General features: G+C 47.8%; 1 protein-coding gene across 1 annotated transcript in view; it reads left to right on the top strand.

Moving 5' to 3' along the window:
* The window catches only part of MEI1 (meiotic double-stranded break formation protein 1), a 2,222,673-nt gene that overhangs the window by 1,736,402 nt on the left and 458,619 nt on the right, over positions 1-27,652 (top strand). The window contains exon 26 of the mRNA XM_085599901.1: positions 27,174-27,352. Coding sequence (XP_085456027.1) covers positions 27,174-27,352 — 179 coding nt within the window. The remainder of the gene's footprint in view (positions 1-27,173; positions 27,353-27,652) is intronic.

A 27,652-nucleotide genomic window follows, 5' to 3' on the forward strand; every position in this document is an offset into this window, starting at 1 on the left:
GGGGCGGGGGGGATTCTTCCGGGCCTATTTGCACTTAAAGAGGCGCTTAAAGAGGCTTCAGGTGCCTTGCTGTTAAATGTAAGCCTCAGCAGGTAGAGACATCCGTGAGTTAGAGAGGCAACATAGAGTAAATGTGTTGTGCTACAATTATATGAAAGCATAAAGAAAAAAAATCGTTTGTGAATGTTCAATATACACTGACTACATACATTTAGTAAGGGAAACAGAGGGCAATATGATAAAGGGCAGAGATATTAATGAAGTTTAAGGGAAGCATATGTGAGCATACATAAATATGTGCGATGTGTGTGAGTTTTAAGGGCAATAGAGAGCAAATATGTGTTGGGCTGGTGTTATGCATATATAAAGAAAAATATAATAACTGTTGTCTTGGTGTTAAGTAAGTAACTGAGTCAATGCGTCCAGATAATGTGAGATTATATAAAGATCCAAGAATAAACCCACAAAACGCAGCCAACAAAGACACTTTAAATGTGTTATGCCATAAGAAGATGAGTTAAAAGGTGTTGAACGAGATTAATATATAAAAGGTGCCGAAGACTGTAAAAAACACATACTGCTGTTAAGGACATTTGAGATGCGTGTTGACAGAATGAGATTAAAGAAATTAAGTCCTGCTATGTAAAACGCATGCAGTGTAGAAGCACACTTGAAATGTGTGCTGAGGGGAAGCGAGTATGTAAATCATGTGTAGGAGAGACAAAGAAATATAGCCAAAAATTGTTTAATTACATAGGTTTGAGGTCCCTGAGGTGAAAGGGCAATGTAGTGAAGAATGCGTGTTGGTATAATTATCTTTATACGTGTTTATGTAATAACAAACGTCCGGGAGTTTAATACCCAACTGAGCTAATTAGGCTAAAGTAACATATGTTAGGTTAAACCTAAAAATTGTGAAGCAAACTCCTGTGTTATTATAATTCCATGTTATTGTTTTATCTGCCCATTGTTATGCAGATTGGTACTATGCTTTAAATGCTAGAAAGCTATGAAATACAGAAAGTGTAGCATAAACAAAGAAATATAGCTGTGAGTGCTGGCACAAATACATGTCTAAAACACATGACCTAACTGAGGGATTACGTACAGCGCCAAGTATCTAGGCGGGCAAGGCAGAGGGTAAAAAAAGAGAAAAAACATGACTTGAAGCTCATAGTGAACCATTGAAATGTAGCATGTCTGGAAAACTACCGCAGGCACCACCGAATCCACAAAACAGTGCATTTTTCTGTGTCGTAGTCGCTCTTCTCATGTGAACCGCTAGAATAAAAGATACACGCCTGAGAACAATGATGTTTCAAAGTAAATTTATTTATTTATGAATTGCCTTTAGCGTGGACATTGCTCTAAGGCTTTAAAGCACTTTACATTAGTCCAAAAAAGTTGTGCCTGTACAAGGAGGCATACGGTAACTTTACCACGCAATAATGAACTGCCAGAGAAAACCTGCCGATTTTGGCGCTCACTAGGGCTGGGTCGTAAGAAACATTAAAATACACAGATCAGATACCTTGCATGTAAACCAGGGATTTGAGTGGGATGAAAAACCTGAGGGGTCTCTCAAAGGGGCGTGTATTTGCTGCTTCTGTCATTGCATCCAGATATATAATACAAGTAACAGCACACTTACAACAAGCCAGGAGTATTGGCTTTGCCAATGGTTGTGAGTTGCATAAGATAAATAAGCAACAACTATAGCTTTGTCGTATAGAATATTTAAAATGCTTCAATTCTGAAATGATGAGACTGAAAGAACTGTGACAAGTCTCTTTGAAGTTACTTCAAAGGTACTGAAGGGTGGCAGTGCTGCAGAGGTAATATTTTTTTCTTCATCCTGAGGGCAAAAATGGAGAGCCCGATAGGGACCACTCTCACCACCTGCTTTTTAGAACTACTGGTGCTGAGCACCGGCAGAACCCGACCCACTTAAAGCTCTGGTGTAAACTACATGTCAGGAACAGTCTTGAAAGTACCTGACTGAGCAGCACCAGCAGCCCTGCATATGTAAGCCTCCCCAAAGTCCCTGTTTACAGCAACGACGAAAACAAGAAACATTGCACACTGCTCGCTGCTCACTCGGATCCATAAAGCATGGCATAACTGGGGGATCGTGTACGGCACCACATATCTGGGCGGGCAAGGGAGAGGGTAAACAAGTACAGTTCTTTGCAGAAAGAAGACACCATGATATTTCGGATGTCAACACGTGCAGCACCACAATCCCTGATCTGAAAGAAACACGTTAGTTAGATTCCTCACCTTAGAATAGCCCCAGGCGTCAGGCTGGATCCGGAAAGATTTTCGTCAGCAATACCCATGCGCGTCGCTAGGCGTCGTCTGTGGCTACGTGTCCGTCGTCGGCGTCGTGCGCCGGGATGACGTCATCGGAGTACTTAGATGCCGCCCTCGCGCGCTGACGTCAGTTCTTCTTTTTTTCGCGCCACACAGCGCCACACAGCGCCGATCCGGGAAGATCACACCCTTTTAGTCACTTTTTGACTAAACTTTTTTGAACTCCTTTGGTTCTATTCTCGTCGACTCGACTTTGGTGCCGGTAGGTATGCCTGGCTTTAAAGCTTGTGACTCCTGTCACCGACTGATGTCGGTTACGGACCACCACCGCCGGTGCCTCTATTGCCTTGGGGCCGACCACGATGCCAAGTCGTGCCCGACTGCTGCTGGGCCTTGACTTCGAAGGCTAGACGGGAACGGTCCCGCAAGCTCCTCGAGCTCCGGCAGCCATCACCACCACTCATCGGGTTCCAAGTCTTCGGGTAAGTCGAAGCATAGCAAGAAGTCCAAGAAGCGACATCGCTCTTCGGGCTCCTCTCGCCGGTCGCGTGACTCGACTGAGGGTTCGGGTGGTACCACCCATGCGGCTCCGTCGGAGCCACAGGAGTCCCATCCGTCCCCATACCCGCCGGTCCCTGGAACTGACGCGATTCCAGCGGAGATCAGTTCCTTCCTCATGGCCATGAGAGGCCTGGCTCCGCCGTCGATGCCTGTTGGCGTGCCTTCGGGCGCCGCAGGCTCGACTTGGACGCCTAGCGAGCCGGCGGCTCCGGCCCCGGCGCCGTCGTCGACTCCAGTCCTGACGCCATTGGCCCCCGCGGGATCCAGGCCTGGATCCCTGTCGGCGCCGGTCAACCGCACGACCCCTCTGCTGGCGCCGACTCCGGTGCACCCCCAGCGCCACCTTCGGACAATGCCGTTCCCCAGTTTAGTCCCGGTCTGGGCCCGGCGTCGGAGCGGCGGCGTCCGGCGCCGCACCCGACGGTGATGGGTGGCAATTTCATCTTCCGCCCGGCTCAGATCATTCCACCTGTCTACCAGGAATCGGATGACGGCGACGACTGGGAGGGGTCTGAGGACCCTCTGGCCAGGCAGGGCCAGTTGTCTCAGGACTGGGCAGACGAGTTGGGGGTGGGGGATGCCAGTGGTCTTGATACCTCCCCTGACACTGGCTTCATCTCTCCTCCGACCGTGGCTTCGGAGGAAGGTGCTGCATTTTCTGTGGTGCTGCGCAAGGCGACTGAAGCCCTTGGGCTGGAGCTACCTGCTGTGGCCGTGAGGACTAACCTCCTCACTGAAGTGCTCCAACCGTCAGCAAGCTCCACTGAGCCTCTGCTGCAGTTTAATGAAGCACTGGTTGACGTTCTCTGGTCCAAGCCCTCTACAGTACCTCCTGTGGACTGGAACGTGGCCCGGCGCCACCGCCGTGCACCGGGCGACCCCAGTTTTCTGTCCATGCACCCCACGCCCGAGAGCCTGGTTATCCAGGCCTCTACTTCCCAGACCTCCTTCCCGTCCGCTCCCCGGATCGGGAATCCAAGAGACTAGAACTGTTTGGTAAGAAGCTGTTCTCCTCCCTTAGTTTGGGATTGCGGTCTATTAACACCACTTGTCTTTTGGACCGTTACTCCCACTCCCTGTGGGATACGGTGGAGGACGTGCTGCCCCAGTGTCCAGAGGAGGCCCGGACTCGGCTCGCCCAGGCTCTTGCCGAGGGGCGGGATGCAGCATGGCATGCAATCCGATGTGGACTGGACACTACGGACTCGCTGGGTAGGGCAATGTCGACCACGGTGGCGCTTCGTCGCCACGCCTGGCTGCGGTCCAAGAGTTTTTCTGGGGATGTCCAGAGCACCCTCATGGACATGCCCTTCGATGGCAGTCGCCTTTTTGGCGACAAAGTGGATAGTGCGCTGGAGCGCTTTAAGGACTCCAGTCCTACGGCCAGGTCCTTGGGCCTCTCGGCCCCGCGCCCACAAACTTCCGCTTTTCGCCACTTTCGTGGCCAAGGAAGGGGCGCCCCCTCACGTCCGCCCAGCCACAGGCCGCAGAACCAACCTCCACGCAGTCGCGGACATGGATTCCGCCGAGGCGGTACAGGGGGACAACGTGCCGGTCCGTCCACATCTACCCCAGCAGCATCCGCCTCAAAGCCGTCCTAGTCCGTGCTTTCAGGCCCATTCCACGCCAGTGGGAGGCAGAATTCGCCATCACCTGCTCCACTGGTGTTCCATCACGTCGAACAGGTGGGTGCTGCAAATCATCCGAAGGGGCTACTCCCTCCCCTTCAAGGCGAGTAGCCATGCCACCGCTCTACCACCGCATGTCGGGGGATCACTTGAAACTTCTACAGGAGGAAGTTGTGGCCCTCTTGGCCAAGGGGGCCATCGAGCGCGTTCCTGGTCCAGAAGTAGATTGTGGTTGTTATTCCCACTTCTTTCTGGTTCCCAAGAAGGGCAAAGGAGGCCTACGCCCTATCTTGGACCTCAGGAGTGTCAACGCCTTCCTCCGGAAGGAGAAGTTCAAGATGCTCACCTTAGCTCAGGTTCTGGCTGCCCTAGACCCTGGAGACTGTATGGTAGCGTTGGACTTGCAGGACGCTTATTTCCACATCCCTGTCCTGCCGGCCCACCGGCGTTACCTGCAGTTCACGGTGGGCCAAGAGCATTTTCAGTTTACCGTGCTCCCCTTCGGCCTCACCAGTGCCTCTCTGGTGTTCACGAAAGTGATGGCGGTGGTCGCAGCTCATCTGCGCAGATTGGGGGTTCCAGTCTTCCCCTATCTCGACGACTGGTTGCTGAAGGCGGGCTCGCCCCAGGCAGTCGTCTCCCACCTCCAGACTACGGCCGACCTCTTGCATTTGCTGGGGTTCTCCATCAATGTGCCGAAGTCGCATCTGAGTCCCTCCCAGAAGCTCCTCTTCATCGGAGCGGATCTGGACTCGGCACAGTTCCGGGCCTATCCTCCGGAACAGCGGGTCCGGGATATTCAGGCTCTGATTCCCCTCTTTCGGCCTCTATCCCGGGTTTCGGTCAGGTTGGTGCTGCGGCTTCTAGGTCTGATGGCCTCCTGCATCCTGTTGGTGTATCACGCCAGATGGCGAATGCGGGCTCTGCAGTGGACCTGAAGTTTTAGTGGGCCCAGCATCGGGGCAACCTGTCCGACCATAGCTTGATCTCGGAGGGCACTACACGACAGTGGTGGCTCACGGACCGCAGTTGGGTCAGTGGCAGATCGCTCTCCCTACCCCAACCGGAGCACGTAGTAGTGACGGATGCGTCCCTCCTGGGATGGGGGGCCACATGGGAGAGGCGGAGATCAGGGGACTCTGGTCTCCGGCGGAGTCTCGGCTCCATATCAACCTTTTGGAGCTGAGAGCGATCCGACTTGCACTGAAGGCATTCCTTCCCTCTGTCCGAGGAAGTGTAGTGCAGGTGTTCATGGACAACACCACCGCCATGTGATATTGCAACAAGCAGGGCGGGGTGGGGTCGTGGACCCTTTGTCAGGAGGCTCTGTGCCTCTGGACATGGCTGGAACATCAGGGCATCACCCTCGTGGTTCAACATCTGGCGGGCTCTCTGAACGCCAGAGCCGACGAACTCAGCCGCCGGTGCAGGATGGATCACGAATGGCGTCTACACTCGGACATGGCGCAAGGCCTCTTTCGGCAGTGGGGAGAGCCTTGGTTACATCTATTCGCCACCGAAGAAAACGCGCAATGTCAGCAGTTCTGAGCGTTGGAGTTTCCAAGGCGGCACTCGCTCGGGGACGCCTTTCGTCACGAGTGGAGTTGTGGTCTGTTGTACGCCTTTCCGCCTATACAACTTCTGCCCAGAGTGCTGAAGAAGATCAGGCGCGACCGGGCCCAAGTCATCTTGGTGGCTCCGGATTGGTCAAGAAGGTACTGGTATCCCGAGCAACTCAGTCTGTCGATCGATCTCCCAAAACGACTGCCTCTTCAGGAGGACCTTCTGTCGCAGCAGCAGGGGACGGTCCTCCACCCGAACCTGTCCAGTCTCCACCTCCATGCGTGGAGATTGAGCAGCGACAGTTGATGCCATTTGACTTGCCTCCTGAAGTCTGTGATGTGATTCTGGCAGCCAGGCGTCCCTCCACAAAATCGGTATACGCCTGCAGGTGGAACAAATTTGTGGCATGGTGCACAGCAAAGGCTGTGGATCCCCTTTCCGCCCCTCTTTCTGAGGTTCTCCTCTTTCTTCTTTCCATGGCTCAGCAGGGCTCTGCTCTGGGCACTCTTAAAGGTTATCTTTCAGCTATCTCTGCTTTCTTACGGCTTCCTGATCAGCCTTCTCTTTTCAAATCCCCTGTTGTTTCTCGCTTCTTCAAGGGCAGTACTCACATGTTTCCTCCTGTCCCTTTAGTAATGCCTCAGTGGGATTTGAATCTGGTATTGATGTATCTGATGTGCGCTCCCTTTGAGCCACTTCTTAATTGTCCCCTTCGTCTGTTGACGCTTAAGACTGCTTTCCTGGTTGCCATCACCTCTGCTAGGAGGGTGAGTGAGCTCCTTGCTCTCTCTTCTAAGCCTCCTTTTCTTTCTGTCCATCCGGACAAAGTTGTTCTCAGGACTCGTCCTTCCTTTCTCCCTAAGGTGGTAACTGCCTTTCATATCAGGCAGTCTGTTACGTTGCCCACCTTATTTCCGCCTCTGCATCCCTCGAAAGAGGAAGAGAGGCTCCACCGTCTGGACCCAAAACGGGCGCTGTCCTTTTATTTAGACCGTACCAAGCAGTTCCGGGTGGACGACCTACGTGGGCGCTAAGAAGTAGCGGGCGGTGCACAAGCGTACCATCTCTCGGTGGGTCATTTTGTGTATCAAGGCCTGTTACTCCTTAGCTAAAAATGAACCTCCTGTAGGGCTGAGGGCCCATTCCACTCGGGCCACAGCGGCGACAACTGCCCTGGGCCGGGGAGTTCCCTTGCAGGACATTTGTCAGGCAGCAACGTAGGCTTCGCTGCACATGTTTAGCAAACATTATTGCCTGGACAGCCAAGTCAGGAGAGACGGCTTCTTTGGCCGTTCTGTTCTCCAGGACTTTCTGGTGTGATCTTGGTTCGCAGACCCACCACCGGGGTTGGTATTGCTGGGGTATCTATTCTAAGGTGAGGAATCTAACTAACGTGTTTCTTTCAGATGAACAAGTTACTTACCTTCGGTAACGATATATTTGTAAGAAACATTAGTTAGTTAGATTCCTCACCGACCCACCCATCCTCCCCGTTCTGCAAACCGATATCTAGGGTTGAGGTTATCCCATTCAGGGCCCTAGAATTTTTTGGCACCAGTGTCGGTCTCTTGCATGGCTCTGCGTTCCTGGCGTGCAAAGCTATGCACAAGAACTGACGTCAGCGCGCGAGGGCGGCGTCTAAGTACTCCGACGTCATCCCGGCGCATGACGCCGACGACGGACGCGGAGCCGCAGACGACACCTAGCGACACGCAAGGGTATTGCTGACGAAAATCTTTCCGGATCCAGCCTGACGCCTGGGGATATTCTAAGGTGAGGAATCTAACTAACTAATGTTTCTTACAGATATATTGTTACCGAAGGTAAGTAACTTGTTCTTTAGTAACCACAAAAACCTAGCTGAGGAAAGATGACCACACCAGCATTTCGCATGAAAGAGTGTGCAACACCACAATCCGTGCATGGTAACTAAGAAGTCCTATCAGCGGAGGTACCCACACCAGCATTCAGATGTAACTTATTCAAAACCACAATGTGTGCACAGAAATAAAAGTGAACTCTGTGCAGGAAGAGGACAGTAACATCCCAGATGTAAATGTGTGCAGCAGTGCGATCTTTGTACAGTAACCTGTACATCGGCAGAAAGAGGATTACACAAGCATTCCAGGGGCCGCATTATGAATGTGCCCCGGGGCGCAATAGGCGTTTGTGCCCGCTTTGCACACCCCCAGGGCACGTTGGTATTACAGAAAGGGCCACAGATGCTTGTGCGTCCCTTTCTGTAATACTGATAGCGGTGATGCTCTTAAGGTGCCAGCGCTACCTTCAAAGGGCGTTCCATTATTTGCCTGGGGTTGTGGCCCATGCAAATGAAGGAATTCCTTTGCCTGTGCCCTATTACGGATGCGGGTGCAGTGGCAAATACGTCAGTGCACCCTCTGAGAGCAGCCCTCTAGAGGAGAGAAAGGGGGGTCCCATGGGGACCCCAGACCCTGACTGCACCCGCCTGGAAGGGGAGCTCTAATTCGTTTTTCACAGGCATGGGGGCAGTGCATTTATGGTAATACAGCGCATTTTCATTGTTTGCGCAGGGTGCACCTTTTAAAAGGTGCGCCCGGCGCAAACAATGGAAATGCACCTTTAGTGTAATACAACCCCAGATGTCAAAATTGAGAACGCATGCATAATAGCATAGCAGAGCTTCTGAACAATAACTATGCTAACATTTCAGATGCAAATGTGCAGCACTGCTATTCCTGCACAACAGGAGAATCGGACAGCAGAGATGACCACGGTAAATGGCAGATGTAAACATTTTTACAGCAAATGGCAGATGTAAACATTTGTACAGCTACATTCCCTGTATATTAACAGAGTAGAACTCTGCAGGAAGCTGACCACACTAACATTTCCGATTGGCGCATGTGCACCATGACCATCGCATAGGAACAAATTGGGACTCGCTGCAGAAAAAATAACTCACAGGGGCCGCATTATAGAAGTTCCCCCGGGGAGCAAACGGTGTTAGCGCCCGCTTTGCCCTCCCCTGATGCACTTTGGTATTAGAAAGGACAGCAGACGCTTGTGCGTCCCTTTCTCTAATACCGAAAGCCCTGGCTGCTCACACAGCGCCAGCGCTTTCTCAAGAGGGCATTCCCTAATTTGCATGGGGGCGTTGTCCCCATGCAAATGAGGGAATCCCTTTGCCTCTGTGCCCGCTCCGTATTACAAATGCGGGCGCAGAGGCAAAGAAGCACTCAGGAGGCTCACTGACAGTGTGCCACCTAAAAGGTGGCGCACTGTAAGTGCGCCCCCTGATTACAGCCCTCTGGCGGGGAAAGGGGGTCCCAAGGACAGTCAAGACATCTCCATACAGGCAGGTGCAGTTTGTTTTTTTTTGCATCTTTTATATAGCGCGAACTCGACCCAAAGGTATTGGAGGGCTGTACATGAGCACCGTATTTACATTACATATTCAGGCACGGGGAGATTAAGTGATGTGCCCAGAATCACAGGATGTGGATGCGACCCCGAGGCTCGAACCCTGGTTTCCAGCACCAAAGTCGGCAGTCTAGCCGACGGACCACATCCTCTCCCAATCCTCTCTGCAGTCACTCACTGCACCCGCCTGCAAGGGGATCTCTAATCCCCTTTGAAAGTGCAGGCGGGCTTCCGCCTTCAATGTGAAAACACGGAGCTGCTCCAAAGCAGCGGTTCTATTTTTCACGTGAATGCACTGCTCTGGGGCAGCACGAGTTCGCGGGTGCCCTGGGAGCAGCGCATTCACACTAATACGACGCATTTTCCTTGATTGCACTGGGCGCACATTTTAAAAGGTGAGCCAAGCGCAATCAAGGAAAATGCACCGTATGTGTAATACAGCCCATGATGTTTCATATGTAAACATGCAACACCACGATCCCAGAATAATAATAGATCAAGGATCCTTCAAGAAGGTCATTTTGGATATTTCAGATGTAAACATGTGCAAAACAACAACTATAGGACAGAGGGACTACAAGAAGATAGAACACTAAGTAAGTATGTAAACAAGTACATGGGCCACTACTTTTGCTGTATTACAAACGAGTGAGACACTGTACAACGCTGACAACACTCATGTTTCACATGTAAACATGTTTAACACTGCATCTCTGAATAATAACAGATTGATGGTTTCTGCAGAAAGGCCATCCACAATGACATTTAATATGCATACAAGTATACTTTTCAAAAAACAACATGCAAACTTCATACATCAACACATACAACTGTAATCTCCATATAGTTTAGTACCATCTGCAAAAGAGGGACCACACTGAGGACTTAAATACATATATGTGCAACACCAAGAACCATGTGTAAGTAAGTAATTTTTTTAATTGTGTCTGATAAATTAAAACCATTACAAAAATACACATTAATAAAATTCATATATATTAAGACAGGTGAAATGCGTTTCTAAAAACTAAAAAGTCTATAATGTAAAAAGCGCCTGTGATGGTTTTACACTTCGTCGGCTGCGTCTTACCCCCGGAGGACACGCCCCTTCCCTTCTTGTAGTAACTAGGTGTCTCACAAGTCCTGTGTTTTAACGTAAATTTATTTGTTTAACTACACAGTCCTGACAGGGTTGGGCCCAAAGCATATAAATTTCACAACATAGTTGTCTATGGGAATTGTCCTGTTTCCAAGGATCGGCGCCGTCTTCCAGCTTTACTCTTCCCCGAAACTGCCCCCGGGCTGGTGCTTCCCACAACGTTCAACCGGAAAAACAAAAGAGACACAGGATACTTATGTCACACGTGTTCTACTGAAGCTATAGGTCTACAGGGTGCTCCCTTCACCAATCTTCCTTGGTCACCAGGATGAGTGCGAGGTATTCAGGACTGGTATAGGAGAAAAGAGGAGGGGGTGGTGCAAAAATTACGTTCAAAGCGTGAGGGTTTCTAACTGTTCCACAAACCCAGGAAACCCTTTCCCTCCAACCTCTTCCTCCACCCTTCCCTCCACGTCACTTGCCTGGGGCTACGGCCCGCGGGGACCGTAGCAGTGGGTATCTCGGTGTCCTGATGCCTCTGGGGATCACCGGATACTGGAGCGTGATGGGTTGAGTGCCTCTCCTTCGGTACTGCTGGGCCGCCCTCCTCGAGTCCCGCATCAACGTTCGGCGTCCCGCCAGTCTCTCCTCCTCCGTTCCGCTCCCTCTCACGTTCCTCTTCTCCTTCTTCCGACGCTTCTTGCCGCTCCTTCTCACCGGCGCGCTCCTCCTCTCCCGACGCCGCTCCTCCCTTTATCCCGGAAGCTACACTCCTCCTTGCTGAATCGCCAGAAGCTACACCGCTCACCGCTGCATCGACGGGCGTCCCATCGGGCGCCATCTTGAAGTTCCCGGCGTCCGATTCCTCCTTATCACAGCGCCCTTGTTCGGCTTCTTCTGAGGAGGTTCCAATGTCTATGCTCAAAGTTCCCAATTGCGTAAGCTTAAACTTCCTTATGTGTTTTTTTTGCGTTTTCACTGGGTGCCGCTTTTCCTTGCTTAGATTCTACTAATAATGGGAATTTTACTAGCTTCCCATTTAGCTGTGGGTCCTTGAGGTCGAAGCCTGCAATCACAGCCTGTCTCCGAGTTCAAATCCCTCGTTCGTTAAAATGCGCTTTGAGTAGTCCTACCCTTTCCTCATTTAATTTGGTACAGGAGCATATTAGATGTTCCATGTCCTCATTGCCATTCCCACATAGCCTGCATGTGTTTCCACATTTCTCTCTCTGTCAAGGAGGAAGGTGTGGTGTAGCTGGCAAGAGTCCTAGCCTATATTTTAAAAATTGTTCCTTGGTCTTCCTTGAGTACCCCAATTTGAAGTATTCCTGTTGTGAGAAGTTGGCCTGATGTATGATGTCACTAGTTCTAGTGTACACCTTATATCAGTCCAAACAACCCTTATGGTGATTGGTTGTAAAGTCAACCTTATAGACCAGCTATCCTAGTGGTAGCATGGACAAGAGCAGTCTTAGGCTAAACTCTGAATGGCATGTGAAGCCAGCTGTGATACCATATATAATCCCTTGAATACCAAATGAAAGGACACCACAACAGATATATATATAAAATAAAGTGTATTTATTCTAGTCAAACCCTCAGCACTCTTTATGAGGTTAGAGGTAAGTACAACACAGTCTTATTTAAGCATACATTAAGTCACACAGGTAAGTAATACAGTTAGGCCCTAGGGGCCACGCAAACCATATACTAAGTAAGTGGTATAAGGACCACTGTTACGGAAATAGGATAGGCCTAGGCCTAGGGAATCGCTGGGGCTACACTGCACTAGCAACAGTTAGGAAGTGGGAGGCCCACGGGATTCAGGTGCAGAGTGGAAACACTCACGCGTAATGCGTAAAAGTCGATAGAATTACTAGTAGTTAGAAATTAACAGTTTAAGGACACTTCTGAAGCAGCTAGAGAGTCGAGACTCGGAAACTAGACCCTAGGATAGTCACTACCCTTGTGAGCACCGAAGTACCCAAGTTACCTAGCCCACGGACTGCGGGTGCATAGGTGTGAACTTGCGTCGGGTTTTGTTGTGGACTTCTATGGATGCCTGAAGGAAAGTTGCTGACAGGCAGTCAGTGAAGAGTGTCCGGTGGATCCCAAGGCTGGGATCAAGAAGAGAGGAGACCTGCAAGCAGAAGGGACAGAGTCAAGGTCACTAGCCAGTGACCACGTGGAACCAGGAAGGAACCAGGCGATGTCGTGAAGATTGCAGGTGAAGGTGAAGCTGGCCGCTGCAGCCACGGGTACCAGGAGACGTCGAGAATGACCAGGACCAGAAGGCGAGCTGTCCCACGAAGGCTCTTGCTGTCGGCGGCGTCGAAGTCGAACTAGGACTCACCAAGCCTTGGCAAGCGGAACCCACGAAGAACGGAGGACTTGCTTCTGGTGCAGACCAGGAAGGTCTGGGGTGCTTCTCTTTTACAAGGAAGCGGGAGCCAGTCTGGAGGAGCCAAACCGGCAGTGAAGATTTCTGGATGCGTCGTCACAAAGGCCACTAGCCAACGGGCAAGCAACCGGACAGGCGCGGCAAGCAGGAAAATGCAGAAGGGCCCCACGCAGGACTCGTGGAGTGTGGGGGGCTGATCTTCGGTGCAGATGGTGCTTGGGGTTGGGGCTTCTCAATCCCCGGTGCACAACTTCGAGGGTACCTCAGAAGCTGCGCTTGAAGATACTCGCCACTTTTCCCAGGTAGCCGGTCCCACGTCTCTCGTCCCCTCCACGGATCTCAGCTCGGCTGTGGATGTGGATCAGGGTCGGAGAAGTCTGGAAGTCAAGGCTCTGGTCGGGCTCTGCAGTCGGCCCCTCGTAGAACTTTAGCAAAGCAAAGGGTAGTCTCTTGATGGTGCCTGTTTGCACAGGGTAGCCACTCTTTGGCCACAAGGGAAATTCTTCAGTCTTCTTCTTTCGTCGAATGTCGAAGGTCCAGAGTTTCTGTTCAAGTTGCAGGTTCAGGATAATCTAATTTCCTGGGGCCCAGCTACCACTCTTATACTAATCTGGGGGGCTGGGTTACCTGCTAGGTCACGCCTTATGGGTGGGACCTGGGAGGGGGGTGGTTACACCCCCTTCCCTTTGTCCAGTTTCGCGCCAGGACTGGGGCTGGAGTGCCCCAGCACCGGTTTGAACTGGACTATGCACGGGACACCTTGTGTGCCCCAGGCATGTCTCATTGCTTTCAGCCCTCCCTGCCCCAATACACTAAAGTCTGTCTGGGGAGGTGCTAGCACCTCCCCAAGCAGGAAACCTATTGTCCAAGCCTCCCTTGCCGGGATCACTCCCAGCAGCAGGAGGTCAGACTCGTGTCTGTGGCAGCAGCATCCATTTTGTGATGCTGAGGCTTTGGTTAGAGTTAAACAGCAAAGTAGGATTTTAACATGTCTCTCCCTCTAGAAGGGAGGAATAATATCCTCATCACCAGAAATGGTATGGGGGTATTATTCCAAAGTGTTAGACACCTTACACGACATGTTTTGATAAAGCCAAACCATAGTTACCATAACCGTTTAAGATTATAAGGCACTTTAAGAGTATATGGTAGGCTATATCATAGAACAGCTATAAGGACATGGTTCCGAAAGCTGCAGACAGGCTCAGCTCATGCTAGAGCACCATCTCACATGTTACCAAGCACTCTGCCTCCAGGATTGTTAAGGCCTGCCATAGGAGTGGCTGATAGGTACACATGTGTCTATATATAAGGTAGATATAGATATACTATATCTAAGCAAGGGGTGATTACACGACCTTGCCCCAGCTGAGTGATCAGCCAGTTGTGTCTGATTGGAAGGCCAGACCAGGGGTGGCATAATACATGCTGCAGCCCCTGGGAGGCCTAGGGTACACCTATGCCCTGGGTACCTAGGGTACACTGTACAGGGTCCAATAAGGTGATCCTAACCAATTGGTTATGTACCTAAGGTACATGGAGTCCATTTTAAAGAGAGAGCAGACAGCCTGAGACCCTGAATGGCAGGATCTCAGGCCAACTAAGTCGAAAAACCAGCTAGACACTAGGCAAAAAGTTGGGGGTAACCATAGTCAGATATCCACCTTCCTACACCTGTGGCCCAAGTAATTTATAGCCGCTCAGTGTCATCCAGGCGTGGCTCCTACGGGCAAAGGCAGCTTTGTCTTAAGCAAGGGAGATCTTCTTGATTACCATATTTACTTCTTGCTGAAAGAGCAAATGGGTGGTTTAGGTTTCCCATAGGTCGACTAATCTGTTAGTGGTGAGTGAATCCTCCAAGTAATTTTTGGCAGGCGCGATGGATGTGGTACAAAGTTCTTGCCAGAGCTGATTGTTTAGTGTATTCCAGGGAGAGTTCTTGATTTTGTGCCAACACCTAATATAGGAACCTTCCCTTGCAAAAAGTTGTTTGGTTAGGCCAAACTCCAATCGAATCTGTGCAGGTGAGACGTACGATGGGAGGTTTAACATAACTCTATACGCTCTGGCCATGGTGGTGTCCAGCAGTTTAGCGTCCCTACCCCTCAGTGCTTCGCTGCCATGAGTAATAGAGGGTAGAATTTTAGCTTGCACTACCCGGAGCAGAGGGGAAATGATGGGCCCTGTAAGCTTTGTTTTTAATTGCCTTAGTCTTGTCCCTATAGCCATCCCCTTCCTCCTGATGGCCTCAAGTTGGTTAGTAAATTCGCCACCCTCGTCGATGATTACCCCTACGTATTTATAGGCAGAGGTGTTCACAATTGTTTTTTTTCCAAGTACCAGGAGTGGGACCGTCGTTTGCCATTGATTGTCAGGGTTTTTGTTTTATTGATGTTCACTTCTAGGTGTTTTTCAACTGCATACCAATGCATTTTGTTGAGTAAACGTTGCAAGCCAACTTGAGTGTGGCTTACCAGGACAACATCATCTGCATATGAGATGCTGGAGATGGCTTTGCCGCCAAGTCGTGGAGCGTGCGCATTGCAGGTGCCAAGGGCTGATGTCATATCTGCTGTGTGGAGGTTGAACAGTGTTGGTGCAAGCATGCATCCCTGTTTAAGACCTTTAGTAGTTGGTATACGCCTCGAGAGATGGGTGCTGTTGCCTAGGTTTTACTTGTATCCATGTGTTGGTGTGAAAATGTTTTAGGAGGTTTAAAAGAGATGAAGGAAATCCCCAGAGTGTCAATTTCCTCCACAGTATTGCTCGGCTGACATTGTCGAAGGCTGCCTTGAAGTCGATAAAACAAAAGTGAATCGCCTGTTTAGTTAGCTTTGCCTTGTCGATAAGTAATGACATAGTTAGTATGTTAGTTGATGTTCCTGTGTCTTTGCAAAACTCTGTTTGGTGGGGAGGATTATTTCATTCTCTTTTGCCCAGTTCTGGAACTCTATCAGTAAGGTGCCGGCAAGGTATTTTGCCTCTATGTCTAGTAGTGCAATCAGACGATAATTTTTTGGTGAGGTTTTGTCGCCAGCCTTTTTTTTTATTTTTCAAAAAGTCGCCAGCCTTATAAATCGGTGAAATTATGGAGCTATTCAATGATGCTGGTAGGAGCCCGGCCTGTCTGATGGTATAAAAGAGAGAGGGCAACATTTCTGACCAATATTCTGGGTCTTGTTTGACGAGAACTGGTGGTATTCCGTTTGGCCCCACCCAGGGTATTCCCCTGGGTGGTTTTGACCAAAGGCACAAGAGTGCTGCCAGATTGGCCGGTTGCAATTATTGGACTTTGGGCTTTCTCGACGCCGAAAACCCGGGGGGCTTCTGAGCCGGGATCTGTGCTTCTATTTGATGTTGCGATGAGGGAAGGCCCGGGTACCCGGTTGTCGTTATTGATATCCCGTGCAACATTCCCTTTACCTCCACTGGGGCTATATTGTCATCAGCGTTTTCACATTTCTCTACCCTTGTCACTGGAGTTGTTGCCTGGGCAATAGTTTGCTTTATGTGCTCATTTGCCGCGGTGGTTGTGTTGTGGTGAAGGCTCTGTGTTTGTGATGGAAGTGAATTGGAGATTGCCTTGTCCCATGGATTGGCCCCGTATTCTGTCTCTTTTTTGTTTGGTACCCGTGCCTGATTGAGTTCCTGCATGGGAAGTGTCCCCCTTTCTTCTGTCACTGGTAAGGGTCGGCTATAGTTGTGGTCTTGCTGGTTCTGTGTGACTAGATTTTTTTGGGTAACTAGAGTACCAGTTAGGCTGCCCAGAGCCACTGTGTCAGCCCCGAAGAGAACTATTGCCGGTCGATCCGCATTCTGAATAGCCGCATCCGGAGTTTCCTTTGGCTGATTTTATGTGCTGTTGTTTCATGTGCAGTTATCACCTGTGGTTGTTTTTTAGTGTCAAAGAGAGGATAAACTGCTGTGTGGCTAGAGATTGTTGTTTTGTTGCGGCCTTAGTTGGTAGCGTTGCTTAGCGTTTTGAGCTGCAGTTAGTTCCTTTTGTGGCTGATGTGTCCCAGAGACCAAGCTGCCCCCTGGGCAGCACGCTTGATTTGAGGCGGTTGGGTTTTTAACTGCAAGATCCTTTATGATTAATCCCTTGGGTGTTGCTTTTTCTAGGTTAGCGATGTCTTTTTTGTTATATGGTCTCTTTGGCAAACCCTCTAGAAGTGTGGACACAATTGAGGAAAGTGAAGACAGTTTGTCAATGATAGGTCTGCAGCTACAGTTCAATTTAGCCTCCTGTTGGGCTCTGCTGATTAGTGAGTTTAATTGCCCCAGTTTTTCATCTATCCTCCGTACAAAGAGAGCCAGGGTATCGAGTAGTGTCAATTGCAGGTCCATTTTATTGGACTGGTAATGTAACCCGTCAACAGTTCTTTGCATAGTGTTTAATAGAGTGTCCCAGGTGTTGAAGGCTTGGCTTGAGGCTTGGCTTGACGAGTCCGTGGTGTGGATTGTGGGTCTGTGACAAGAAGACGGTGTGCTTTTGGCTACTTTGTGGCCCCTGCCTTGTTCAGTGCCAATACTGGCCATATGCAGAGGCGGTTTTTCTGGAGTGTCCAAAGTATAGGAGACAACTAGGTCGGCCCCTCCTGAGACCCTAGGTAAGAGAGGGCATCGTGCACGCCACCCTGGGATTCTGGGGTCGCTTCTGGGGTTGCTGCCGTCCCCCCCCATTGTGGTTGCTGAGAGAGCCTTTACAGCCTTATTTACTTCTAACTGTGGGGGCCGGTCTGGAGAGGGTTTTTGGGGTGTAGTGCGGGTGACAGATTCAGTTGTGGTGTCATGCACTGGACCTGTCTCCATAGAGTCAGAACCTGCTGCTGTTTGTGCTGGTTGTACTTCTGGGATTACTATGCGCTTGTCTGAGCCATAAGTGGTGATACACGAGTAGATGGAAGCTTGGGGTGTTGCCCCATCCCTGCTCTTGCTTGTTTGGGTTGTCGGATGAGCCGGAGGGACTAGCCCTTGGGTCAGATGCCTGGAAGATGGGAGGGGAAAACAAGTGTGCTCTCATTTGTGGATCGGTATTGCTGCATTTAGTAGGTTCCCAGGACTTTTTCGGTGGTTGTGAGGCAGCCACAGGTTCGCCCACGGGTGATGGAGAGCTAGATTGTGCAGCAGCTGGTGCGTTGGTTGGCTGTAGATGGAAAAGCGGGTTCTGAAGGCCTTGGATTTCGCAGCTGGTAGAGAATATGGAGGAGGCTGCATATTTGAGGAAATAGAATTTTGAGTACATTTTGGGTTGAAAGAGGTATGGTGTAGGCCTCCCCCGGGAGAACTCCTGTCTCCAAGTGGCCCTGGGGATTGCAGGATTGGGCCAGGGGGAAATGTCTCCACTAGGTCCTCAGATGAAGTTGCCGGGCAGGTTTTGGTTGGCCTTGTGTTCCCGTTTCATTTGGTTCTTCACGGTGGCGCAAAGGGTTGGCCCCTGTTTCTTCCAGACCTCATGGCAGTGATCGTACTGGGCCTCCCCCAGGCCGGAGAGCTTTAGGGCTATGTGCTCTGTACCGGTTTACTTTTTGCTTTTTTTTTTTTTGTTTTCTGGCGGCCCTGATATGCTTACAATTCGGGTGGCCTGTAGATGAAAGTTAGGAGTCAGATGGCCAAGGTACAAAGGGGAGATAGCAGAAGGGTCGGACTCTTCCTAGTAGTGTCCTTGTGTTTGGGTAGGCAACCTCGATGACAGTGTAGATGGAGTAGGAGTTGAGGTTAGTGTTGTCCGCAAGTGGGCCGGGACCAGGGCGCTGTGGATGGGGGAGGGGGGAGAAGTAGTAAGGTTCGAGATTGTAAGGTGAGGGGTTTGGGTCAGACACGGCTGCCCCCCAGAGGCTGCCAAAGACCTGATCATTACTCCTCCCCCACTTGCTGAATCGGAACCTCGGACCCCCGCTATCTACTCCTCCTCCTCGTCCGTGCCCTGGCCACTATGGTCGCGTCGCCCCACAACTGGAAACCCAGGGAGGGATCAGGGTGGTTCCTGCCCCCACGCGGTTGCGCTGGTCCTGCAACTGCTGTTCGCGACTGGCACGCTCCTGCCTGGTGAGGCTTGAAGAAAGCAGAAGCGCCAAAGTCTACACAGCCCCCCGGCACAGTTGCCAAGAACCATGTACAGAGACAGACCAGTCATGTCTGCAAGAAGGTGGCAAAATGTGCACTTCAGGAATATAGGGCAGCAACTCGAATTCCGTAGTGTGAGAGATCAGTCCTCTAGATCAGAAAGTAACAACATGTATACTTCAGATACATACATGTGCAACACGACAGACCCAGTGTACTAATGGATAATCTTGCTATATAAATTAATAAGAAACAAAAAAACATGAGAGGCCAGGGAGAGAAGGCTGAGAGCAACAACAACAAACAGGGGGTTGTAGGCCACACGACCGGGAAGGAAGGAGGTAGAGAGGGGCGTGTGACTTGAGAATGACTGCAGACATACACTTTAAGAGAGTATGTACAAAAAGAAAAAATAACTTGACACAAACTATGAATAAGGGACAGTTATCCATGTAAATGTAGACAGAAGCACACAAATTACTGAGGGCCAGAGCACAGACAAAAGCACTGGTGAAAATTGAGTCTTTTTTAGACCATGCCATCGCTTTCAAAACTAAGGGTGGGCATAGTTGGCGGAGTACCACTACATGGAATTCTGCGGAATTGAACAACAACTCCGTCCCGTTTCATCCCCAATAATAAAACAGAAACCTCACATACGCTTGATAAAACAACAAGTAACTCTATCTTTACATGCAAAAAAGCATATAGTTATCTCACAAAAGTGAAAATGAAAATACAGCTAGCAGTGAGAGAGGTGATGATTGTGGTATCCTCCCTAACCTAGGGAGAGAACCAAGCAGATGCCTTGAACACAAAGAGCACATCATGCGGAACGATTCGGTGGTGGTCCCATCCTCCTAGGACCTCCACACGCACAGTTATGGGCAAAAATACAACCCCAACCAAAGGCCCTGCGAAGCTTTATGGGACGGGATTCTAGAGTGCAGTAAATATTATAGTATCCAATATCAAACCATTCCTTGAGGGGCAGGCTCTCGGGCTCAGCTGAGAGCTAATACTATAATATTCACTGCACTATAGAATCTCGCCCCATAATGCTTTGCGGGGCCTTTGGGTGGCATTGTGTTTTTGCCCATAACTTTGCTTGGGGTGGTCCTAGGAGGATGGGACCACCACAATCGTTGAGCATGATATGCTCTTTGTGTTCAAGGCATCTGCTTGGTCCTCTCCCTAGGTTAGGGGGGACCCCAAAATCATCACCTCTCTCATTGCCTGATATTTTTCAAATCTCACTTTTGTGAATTGGTGTAAAGGTAAAGTCGTTTTATCAAAGGGTTGTGGGAGCAATAGCTTACTCCAGAGTTTATGCATGAATTCCGTGTTATGCATATTAATAAAACTGAAATCTTGTGTTAACACTGTAATGCTGATTAATAAAACAGAAATCTCACATACCTTTAGTAAAACTTTAAATAACTATCTTTACATGCTAAAATACATACAGTTAACTCACAAAAGTGAAAATGAAATCATAACAAACACTACATTTAGTTAAACAATAATTAATTATATCTTTACATGCTAAAATGCATATAGTCATCTCACAAAAGTGAAAATGAAAATATAGCACACAGTGAGACACGTGATAATTTTGGGGTCCTCCCTAATCTAGGGAGAGAACCAAGCAGATGCCTTGAACACAAATAGCACATCATGCTGAAAGATTCGGTGGTGGTCCAATCCTTCTAGGACCACCCCAAGCACTGTTATGGGCAAAAATACGATCCCAACCAAAGGCCCTGCAATGGGCAGGCTCTTGGGCTCAGCTGAGAGCTAATACTATAATATTCACTGCACTCTAGAATCTCGCCCCATCATGCTTTGCTGGGCCTTTTCGTTGGTATTGTATTTTTGGCCATAAATTTGCTTGGGGTGGTCCTAGGAGGATCGAAACACCACCGAATCGTTCAGCATGATATGCTCTTTGTGTTCAAGGCATCTGCTTGCCCTCCGCCTAGGTTAGGGGTGACTCCAAAATCATCACCTCTCTCCTTGCCTGGTATTTTTCGGAGTTCAGTTTTGTGAAAAGGTTATATGCTTTTTTGCATGGAAAGGTAAAATTGTTTTATCAAAGGGTTGAGGGTGCAGTAGCTAACTCTGCTATGTGGCGGAGTCGGAATTATTGCATGAGTTCCGTGTTTTCAATGTAATGCGTAGTTAACAAATCTCCGCTAGCGGAGCATTCATTGCCCACGGTTATTCAAAACTAGCTGAAGAGACAAGGTTATTTTGCCCTTGTAACTCTTTTGCCACTGAGTGAAAAGCTGATAAGCATTTGAGGGAGACAGCTCAACTGCTGCACTACAAGGAAAACAGCTGCTGTGCTTGCTGTTTGATTGAAAGCGCCTCGCATGGGGGGGTGGGGGGAGGTCAAATCTTGCCTGAAAATAATGCTCTCGTTGTCTGTAATTAACAAGCTTACATGCAATATGTTGCTGGTCAAACAGCGAAAATGATCAAAAGTATGCAAACAAATTTGTGAAGCCATGTAAAGTTAAATAAATGCCCCATGAAATAATACAAGTGTTGTATAAACAATCAAATGTAGCCGTGCGTGCTGCCACAAGAAGATGTTTTCAAGTGCAAGGACAAAAGTATGCCAAGATTAGTTAAATGGAGTCCAATGCTAAGACATGAACAAATGTGTGAAGGCAGAGAAGTTAATTAAAGGCTCAAATATATAGTAAAAGTATCGGAGAAACAAAGAAATGTAGACGGGAGTGCTCCCACAAAAAGATGCGTTGAAATGCATGGGTTAAAGTTCAGAAACATTAGTTACATGGAGTCAGTTGCCAACACGTGAACAAGTGCGTGCAGACAGGGAAAGTTAATTAAAGGCCCAAAGAAAAGATTAAAGTTGTCCAAGAAACAGAGAAACAAAGAAATGTAGATGGATGCCACAGCTTACTGCAGCCCACAAGTTTCTGGGTGCTTCAATCCGGTGATCCGCGGAGCACAGAGCTAGCTGGCTTCTGGAACGGGTTCTTGTGCAGTAGCTATATTGCCCTGTCGTGATCCGGTACATTGTGTAAATATAAAAAATGAATACCTCTACAGGCACGCGGAGAGGAGGGCAGTTACAAACTAGCTGGAGAGAGATGGTCACGTGTTTTTGGCTGAGTGGTGTTTGCACTAGCAAACAAACGCCGGCCTCTGATGCACTTCTGTGAGGGCCTGCTTGTGCCCCGAGGTGACTGGGGAGTGGCCATTGCAATGTAAACAAGCGGCGGGCTCTGATGCAATCAAGTGGGTCGCTGCGCATGTGTAAAGTAACTGGTGCCCATGTTGAGCAAGTTAAGCGAGATGATAATAGCAAAGAAAAACTGGTCTGCTGACAGAGAAAAAAAGCACGGTGCATGCAAAACCGTAAAAAAAAATAGTTCCACAAAAGCAGATGGAAGCAGTACTTAGTTGCCGGTAAACTGATAAGAGAAGCACAGGAACAAGCATTGGTAAATGCAGGAACCAGTATGCTACAGCCAATACAAATGGAGGAAAAGTAAGTGGCAAGCACAGGAACCAATGAAAAGCAAGGAAGTGAGATTTAAGCCCCTTTTAAGATTTATATTAAACACAATAGATTTCACAAGCACAGCGCAAGTGTTGTGCAGGCGAATCCTAAATAGGTGTGTAAAGCTGCTGCTGCTATTTTCTGTAAAACCAAGCTTCGCTTCCTGCTTTTGTTCCTGATTTTACTGACTTTTTCCTTAGTCAAAAGAATAGAACCTCCTTGTCACCAAAAACACTCAGATCAATACACCTTTCACACCAAGGGGATGAGGATGGACAGCATGAGCATAAAAACCAATAAGAAGAAATAAATCAGGCAAATTTATTGAACAATTCATAAAATAATGTACAGATACAAACAATGTACAGAGTCAAATAGCTAATAATGAAGCAAAGACAATGTCATCATATCAGTATACGTATAATCATAGACAATTGTTTAAAAACAGTCAGTCTAATCTTTAGTCAAAGACAAGAGAGACCTACACAATAATATACACCACAAGACATAAAATTGGGAACAACATAAAAAGGAAAAAATAATCCTATTGACTTAAGGAAATCACCAAATCAAAGAATTTATCAATTATGACCAGAATGATGTCACTTTCAAATATGTGTCACACAAACCAGTAATCATAGATTTTGGGTGGTTTCCTCTTTTAAAAGCATCGGCGCGTTTTGGTGGGCCAAGATTCACAGCCAACAACTTCTTCAGGAAAAGCACAATAAAGTCCCAATAAAAATAATCCTAAAAACAGTTTGAAAAAAAACATATAACATCATTTTAGTTAATTCTCAGATTTATTTCAACTCTCTTCATGACACATGAATACTGTCCACAACCATCCTCCTGCAATTAATAATCTAACAACCATATATCCACACCAATCAGGCTTCATTATTGAGACACCAATAAGATATATTGGTGGAAGACCACTTTAATAAAGAAGTTTTAAATCATCAATCATTCTGGTATATCCAATAGGCCAGTAATGAGGCTATACCAAGAAGGTAGTAGTGAGAGGATCTTGCTACGATTATTAGGAATGCAATGCTATAGTCTCTGCATTCCCCCTATGGAGCAAAGATTCCCTCATATTACTGCGAAACCAAATGCTGTCCTATTTGTATTATTTCTTTTTCAAAAGGCAACCTGATATAGAACTTACATTTATCCTTTAGAAGGCAATGTCCATATGGATCCTGCCAGCGGTTCTGTTTGTTTGGTTTTTGTATGTTTTCCGGAAAAATTCTTTGGTGATACACTCCCTATTTAAATAAAGAATGAAATACCAGACTCCTTAATTTTGTGCTAAACTAGGAGTGATGACTTGGTGTGAAAGGTGTGTTGATCTGAGTGTTTTTGGTGACAAGGAGGTTCTATTATTTTGACTAAGGTCATATTTGGTGCCCCTCTCCTTTGTCATAGGGGTCCCTCTCTCTTTTTTGAAAGAAATTTACTGACTTTTTCACCTTGTTCCGTGGTTGAATTAGACCCAAGGCTATTGCCTTGCTTGTTAGTTTGTCAACATGCATTCATATATACTGACATATAATTATCTTTAGTGTGATTCCATATATTTACATATTTCCTAGAAAACTTACTATTGTTCTGGGGGTGTTGTGTTTTGCCTTAGGTGCCTATTAGGAGCTCCTTATACTATGTATTTGCTCACTGGCTCCTGACCTCAGGCCCAATATGGCATCATATTATTTGTTTGCAATTACTGATTAGCTCAGATGCATGTATTTTTACTTTCATGTGACAATGTGTGGTACATTGATTATGTATTATGATAGTGTGCTTCTAGATCAGGTGGGAGAAAAAGTAATAAAAAAACGTACCTTCTCCACCACTGCAGCTGCCGCCGCACACCTCTCCGGCCTCCACACGCCTCTCCTCCATCTGCTGGCAGCAACAGAAGCACACAGGCTTCCGGACTCTCCCAGCCAATTACGACACTGCCTGAGCAGCGTCACGATTGGTCTGAGCGGCCTGTTTGGCCGCTCAGGCAGTGCTTGAGGAGGCTGGGCATGTGACAGTTTGGCCAGCCCTAGAGGACTGGTTAAGCCGTCAAGCGCATGTAAGGAGGGAGTGAAAACCACTCCTGCTCCCTCTGCGGCGAGCCAGCACCATCCCTCCCGACCTGGCTGGAGCTAAGAAAATAAAATGATAATAACTTCTTGTTATTATCATTTTATTTTTCTTTTGCACTGCTCAAGGATACGTGGGGTGACGCTCCTCTGCCTTAGCGGAGGAGCCGCCACTGATTTTATTGTTTTGGGAGGGACGTGGGAGTTAGTGATGGGCAGGGTGGCTCTTAGGTAGCTCCCAACACGAGGCCCTGCCCTTCCTCACACGGTGGCATTAATTTGTAAGTTGGCAGTTATGAGATGCTTGGGCCATAACGTGACCCTGTTCCCCACCAAGCTAGTGTGTTTTGATGCCTATGCTTGCCCTAGGGTCAAAGGGATCTACTAGGTTGTGATCTGGAAAATATCCTGATAACGTAGCATGGGTAAATCCTTAAAGGTCACTGCTCTGTGAATGTTCATAGCAAAGCAGGGACAAATGTGGGACAGGCTGCTTTGAAGTCCCTCTTCAAATGAGACTGAGGACCTTGAGAACGTGGCTTGCTCCCACGTTGACGGTCATTACCGCTTATTACTCTTTTCGGAGGAAAAAATTTGAACACATGAAAGCTATCCAATTTTGTGGAAAAACTAGGGACTTACCATCATCCATCATTCTTACCAGCAATTGATTCTCATGCAACGTGTTCCTCTCCACGTTAAGCTGAGTAACACCGTGCTCAAAATAGTCTGAGATGGCCACGGATTATTGTTGTAAGACAGTTATCCAGGGATTCTCTAAAAAACAAAACAGAGGAGACGACAGGCTGCTCAAGTAATGCTGTAATGTAATATTCACTCTTGCCTGCCGATGGAGTATATTCCAAAAAAGCTTGTAACCCTATTAAAAATATCAGTGCTGGAGGGCTACAGCAACATGTTTATTTTGAGCGAGGGTTGGCATGCTTCAAGTTTCACGTGGTTTGCCTTGTATCTTCAATAACATGTTATTATCACAGAAAACAGAGACATTGATCAATTCTAGTAGTTGTGAATGGTATGGTTCTCAGTATCTGTGATGTCACTGGAAACCTCTTCACGAAAGTTCCAATTATTTACAGCTAACCCTTTAAAATGTTGTGTTGTGTATACCCCCATGAATGCATTGCTCTGAAGGCTGATCCATGGATTAGCTGTTCGGTGGAGATGAGTCAGGTTCAGAATGGGGGTCCCTCCTGATGTCCTTCCTATCCATCAAACCCTACGGAGAAGTAGAAGTGAAACAACATGCATGGAGTAGGAACTTTGGAAAATGGAATGAGAAAATCAATGGACTGAAATCTTCTGATAGATCAGTCTCAAGCACAAGTGTGTGACAGATTTAAGGAATTGCAGTGTTAGCAAAAAAGAAGTAACAATACATATATATGGGCATCATATAGAGGTCACCAGCAGTCACAGCTGCAACCCATGGCTTGCTCTTTGCGACCCCTGGCACTGTCTTTGTGACCTTTGCCTCAGAGTTGGCAAAATCAGTTCCAGGAACACAGGGGGAGCTTGTGTTCATTAGTGTAGGTTAAGGCCTTACTCTCCTTGTTTTCTGAAAATGTTTTATAACAATTATAGTAAATAATATTACAGTATTCACTATTATTGTAATAAAGAATGGAGGGCAATTAGACATCAATGCACAAACACTGAAAATAGTGTTCCGGCCGTAATTAGAAAATTAGTCGAAGAGGTTGAATCAGGCTTACCAGTCTTATCAGGAGAAGTCACTATTATAAGCATCCAATAAATCTAGGAAACAGTCAGCGACCCAAGGACACTAAGGAGACCAGTTGGACTGGAGCTGAGAAGGCAAAAGGTAAGTAAAAACCTGAAGGTATGTTGACACAACAGACACAAAATGAAAGGGGCAAATGGAGAGGGAGATAAATGCGAGAGAACAGATTAGGGACAAAAGCGGAGAAGTGTGAAATATAACGAAGCAGAGACCCGTAACAACATGTTGCCGGGCATCTGCTCCATGTTGCATAATCCTGTACCTATGCTGTGCATGAGTCGTGACAGCATGTTCCAAAAGGATCTTCTTCACTCCCCTCACTTACCTCCCCATGCAAATATTATAAAAGTAATACCTGGCATCGCTCTCTCTATAATAAATTTAAAATTAAAGCCCGGTGTACTCACATACTCTCCTACTTCCCTCTGTAACATTCCCCATCCTCAAAATACATTTGAAAGAAACCATATAAATTCAAAACTGAAGCTGAGAAAAAGAACAAAAATAGATGATGAGCAGCATATGTATTTCGTTTTTAAATTGTTATGGAACTCCAACCCCTCCTCTTCTGCAGGTAGGGATTCAGATGGCCTATGAATCAGGAGATGATACAGAAGCTATGAAACATCATTACAGATAAGTAACTTTTGTTTTCCTAGCATAGGGAGTAGTATAATTAATCCTTGGTTATCTAGGCTGACAGCACAGGCTTTATCTTAAATATGTGTTCTTTTTCTTTTTCAGTCAGCCTTGTTCTCTTCCTGCGTACAATCCTGAAGCAGAATTTTAGCTCTTCCTTGGTGGTCATCACCCAGTCCGAGGCAAGGAGAATGCCACTAAATGAGCGGGATGCCTCTCTCTACCCCCTGGATATGCAGAAAACGCTTTCTCTTCTGATCGCTTTTCAAAACCTCCTGATCCAGGTACATATGTTTTTGAGAAGTATTTAAATGTATCATTCATTTTCTGGTTCACAGAGAGCGAACATCAGAGTGCAACATGGTTAAGAATACAGGACGTAGAATAGACAGTTTAGACATCATCTTCCCATTACAAGGCTTTTGCTAATTTGAATTTCGGAAATCTTCACTTAGCTCATTGAAGTGAGCACGGTTAGTGGTGATTGCATCCAGGCATAGGTATATATCCATATATAACTATATATATCTATATCTATATTCACTTAAAAAACCATAGGTTTCACACATGTTATAGTTAGGTGG

The sequence above is a fragment of the Triturus cristatus genome, chromosome 4_2 (genome assembly GCF_964204655.1).
Source record: "Triturus cristatus chromosome 4_2, aTriCri1.1, whole genome shotgun sequence".
Classification (NCBI taxonomy): Eukaryota; Metazoa; Chordata; class Amphibia; order Caudata; family Salamandridae; genus Triturus; species Triturus cristatus.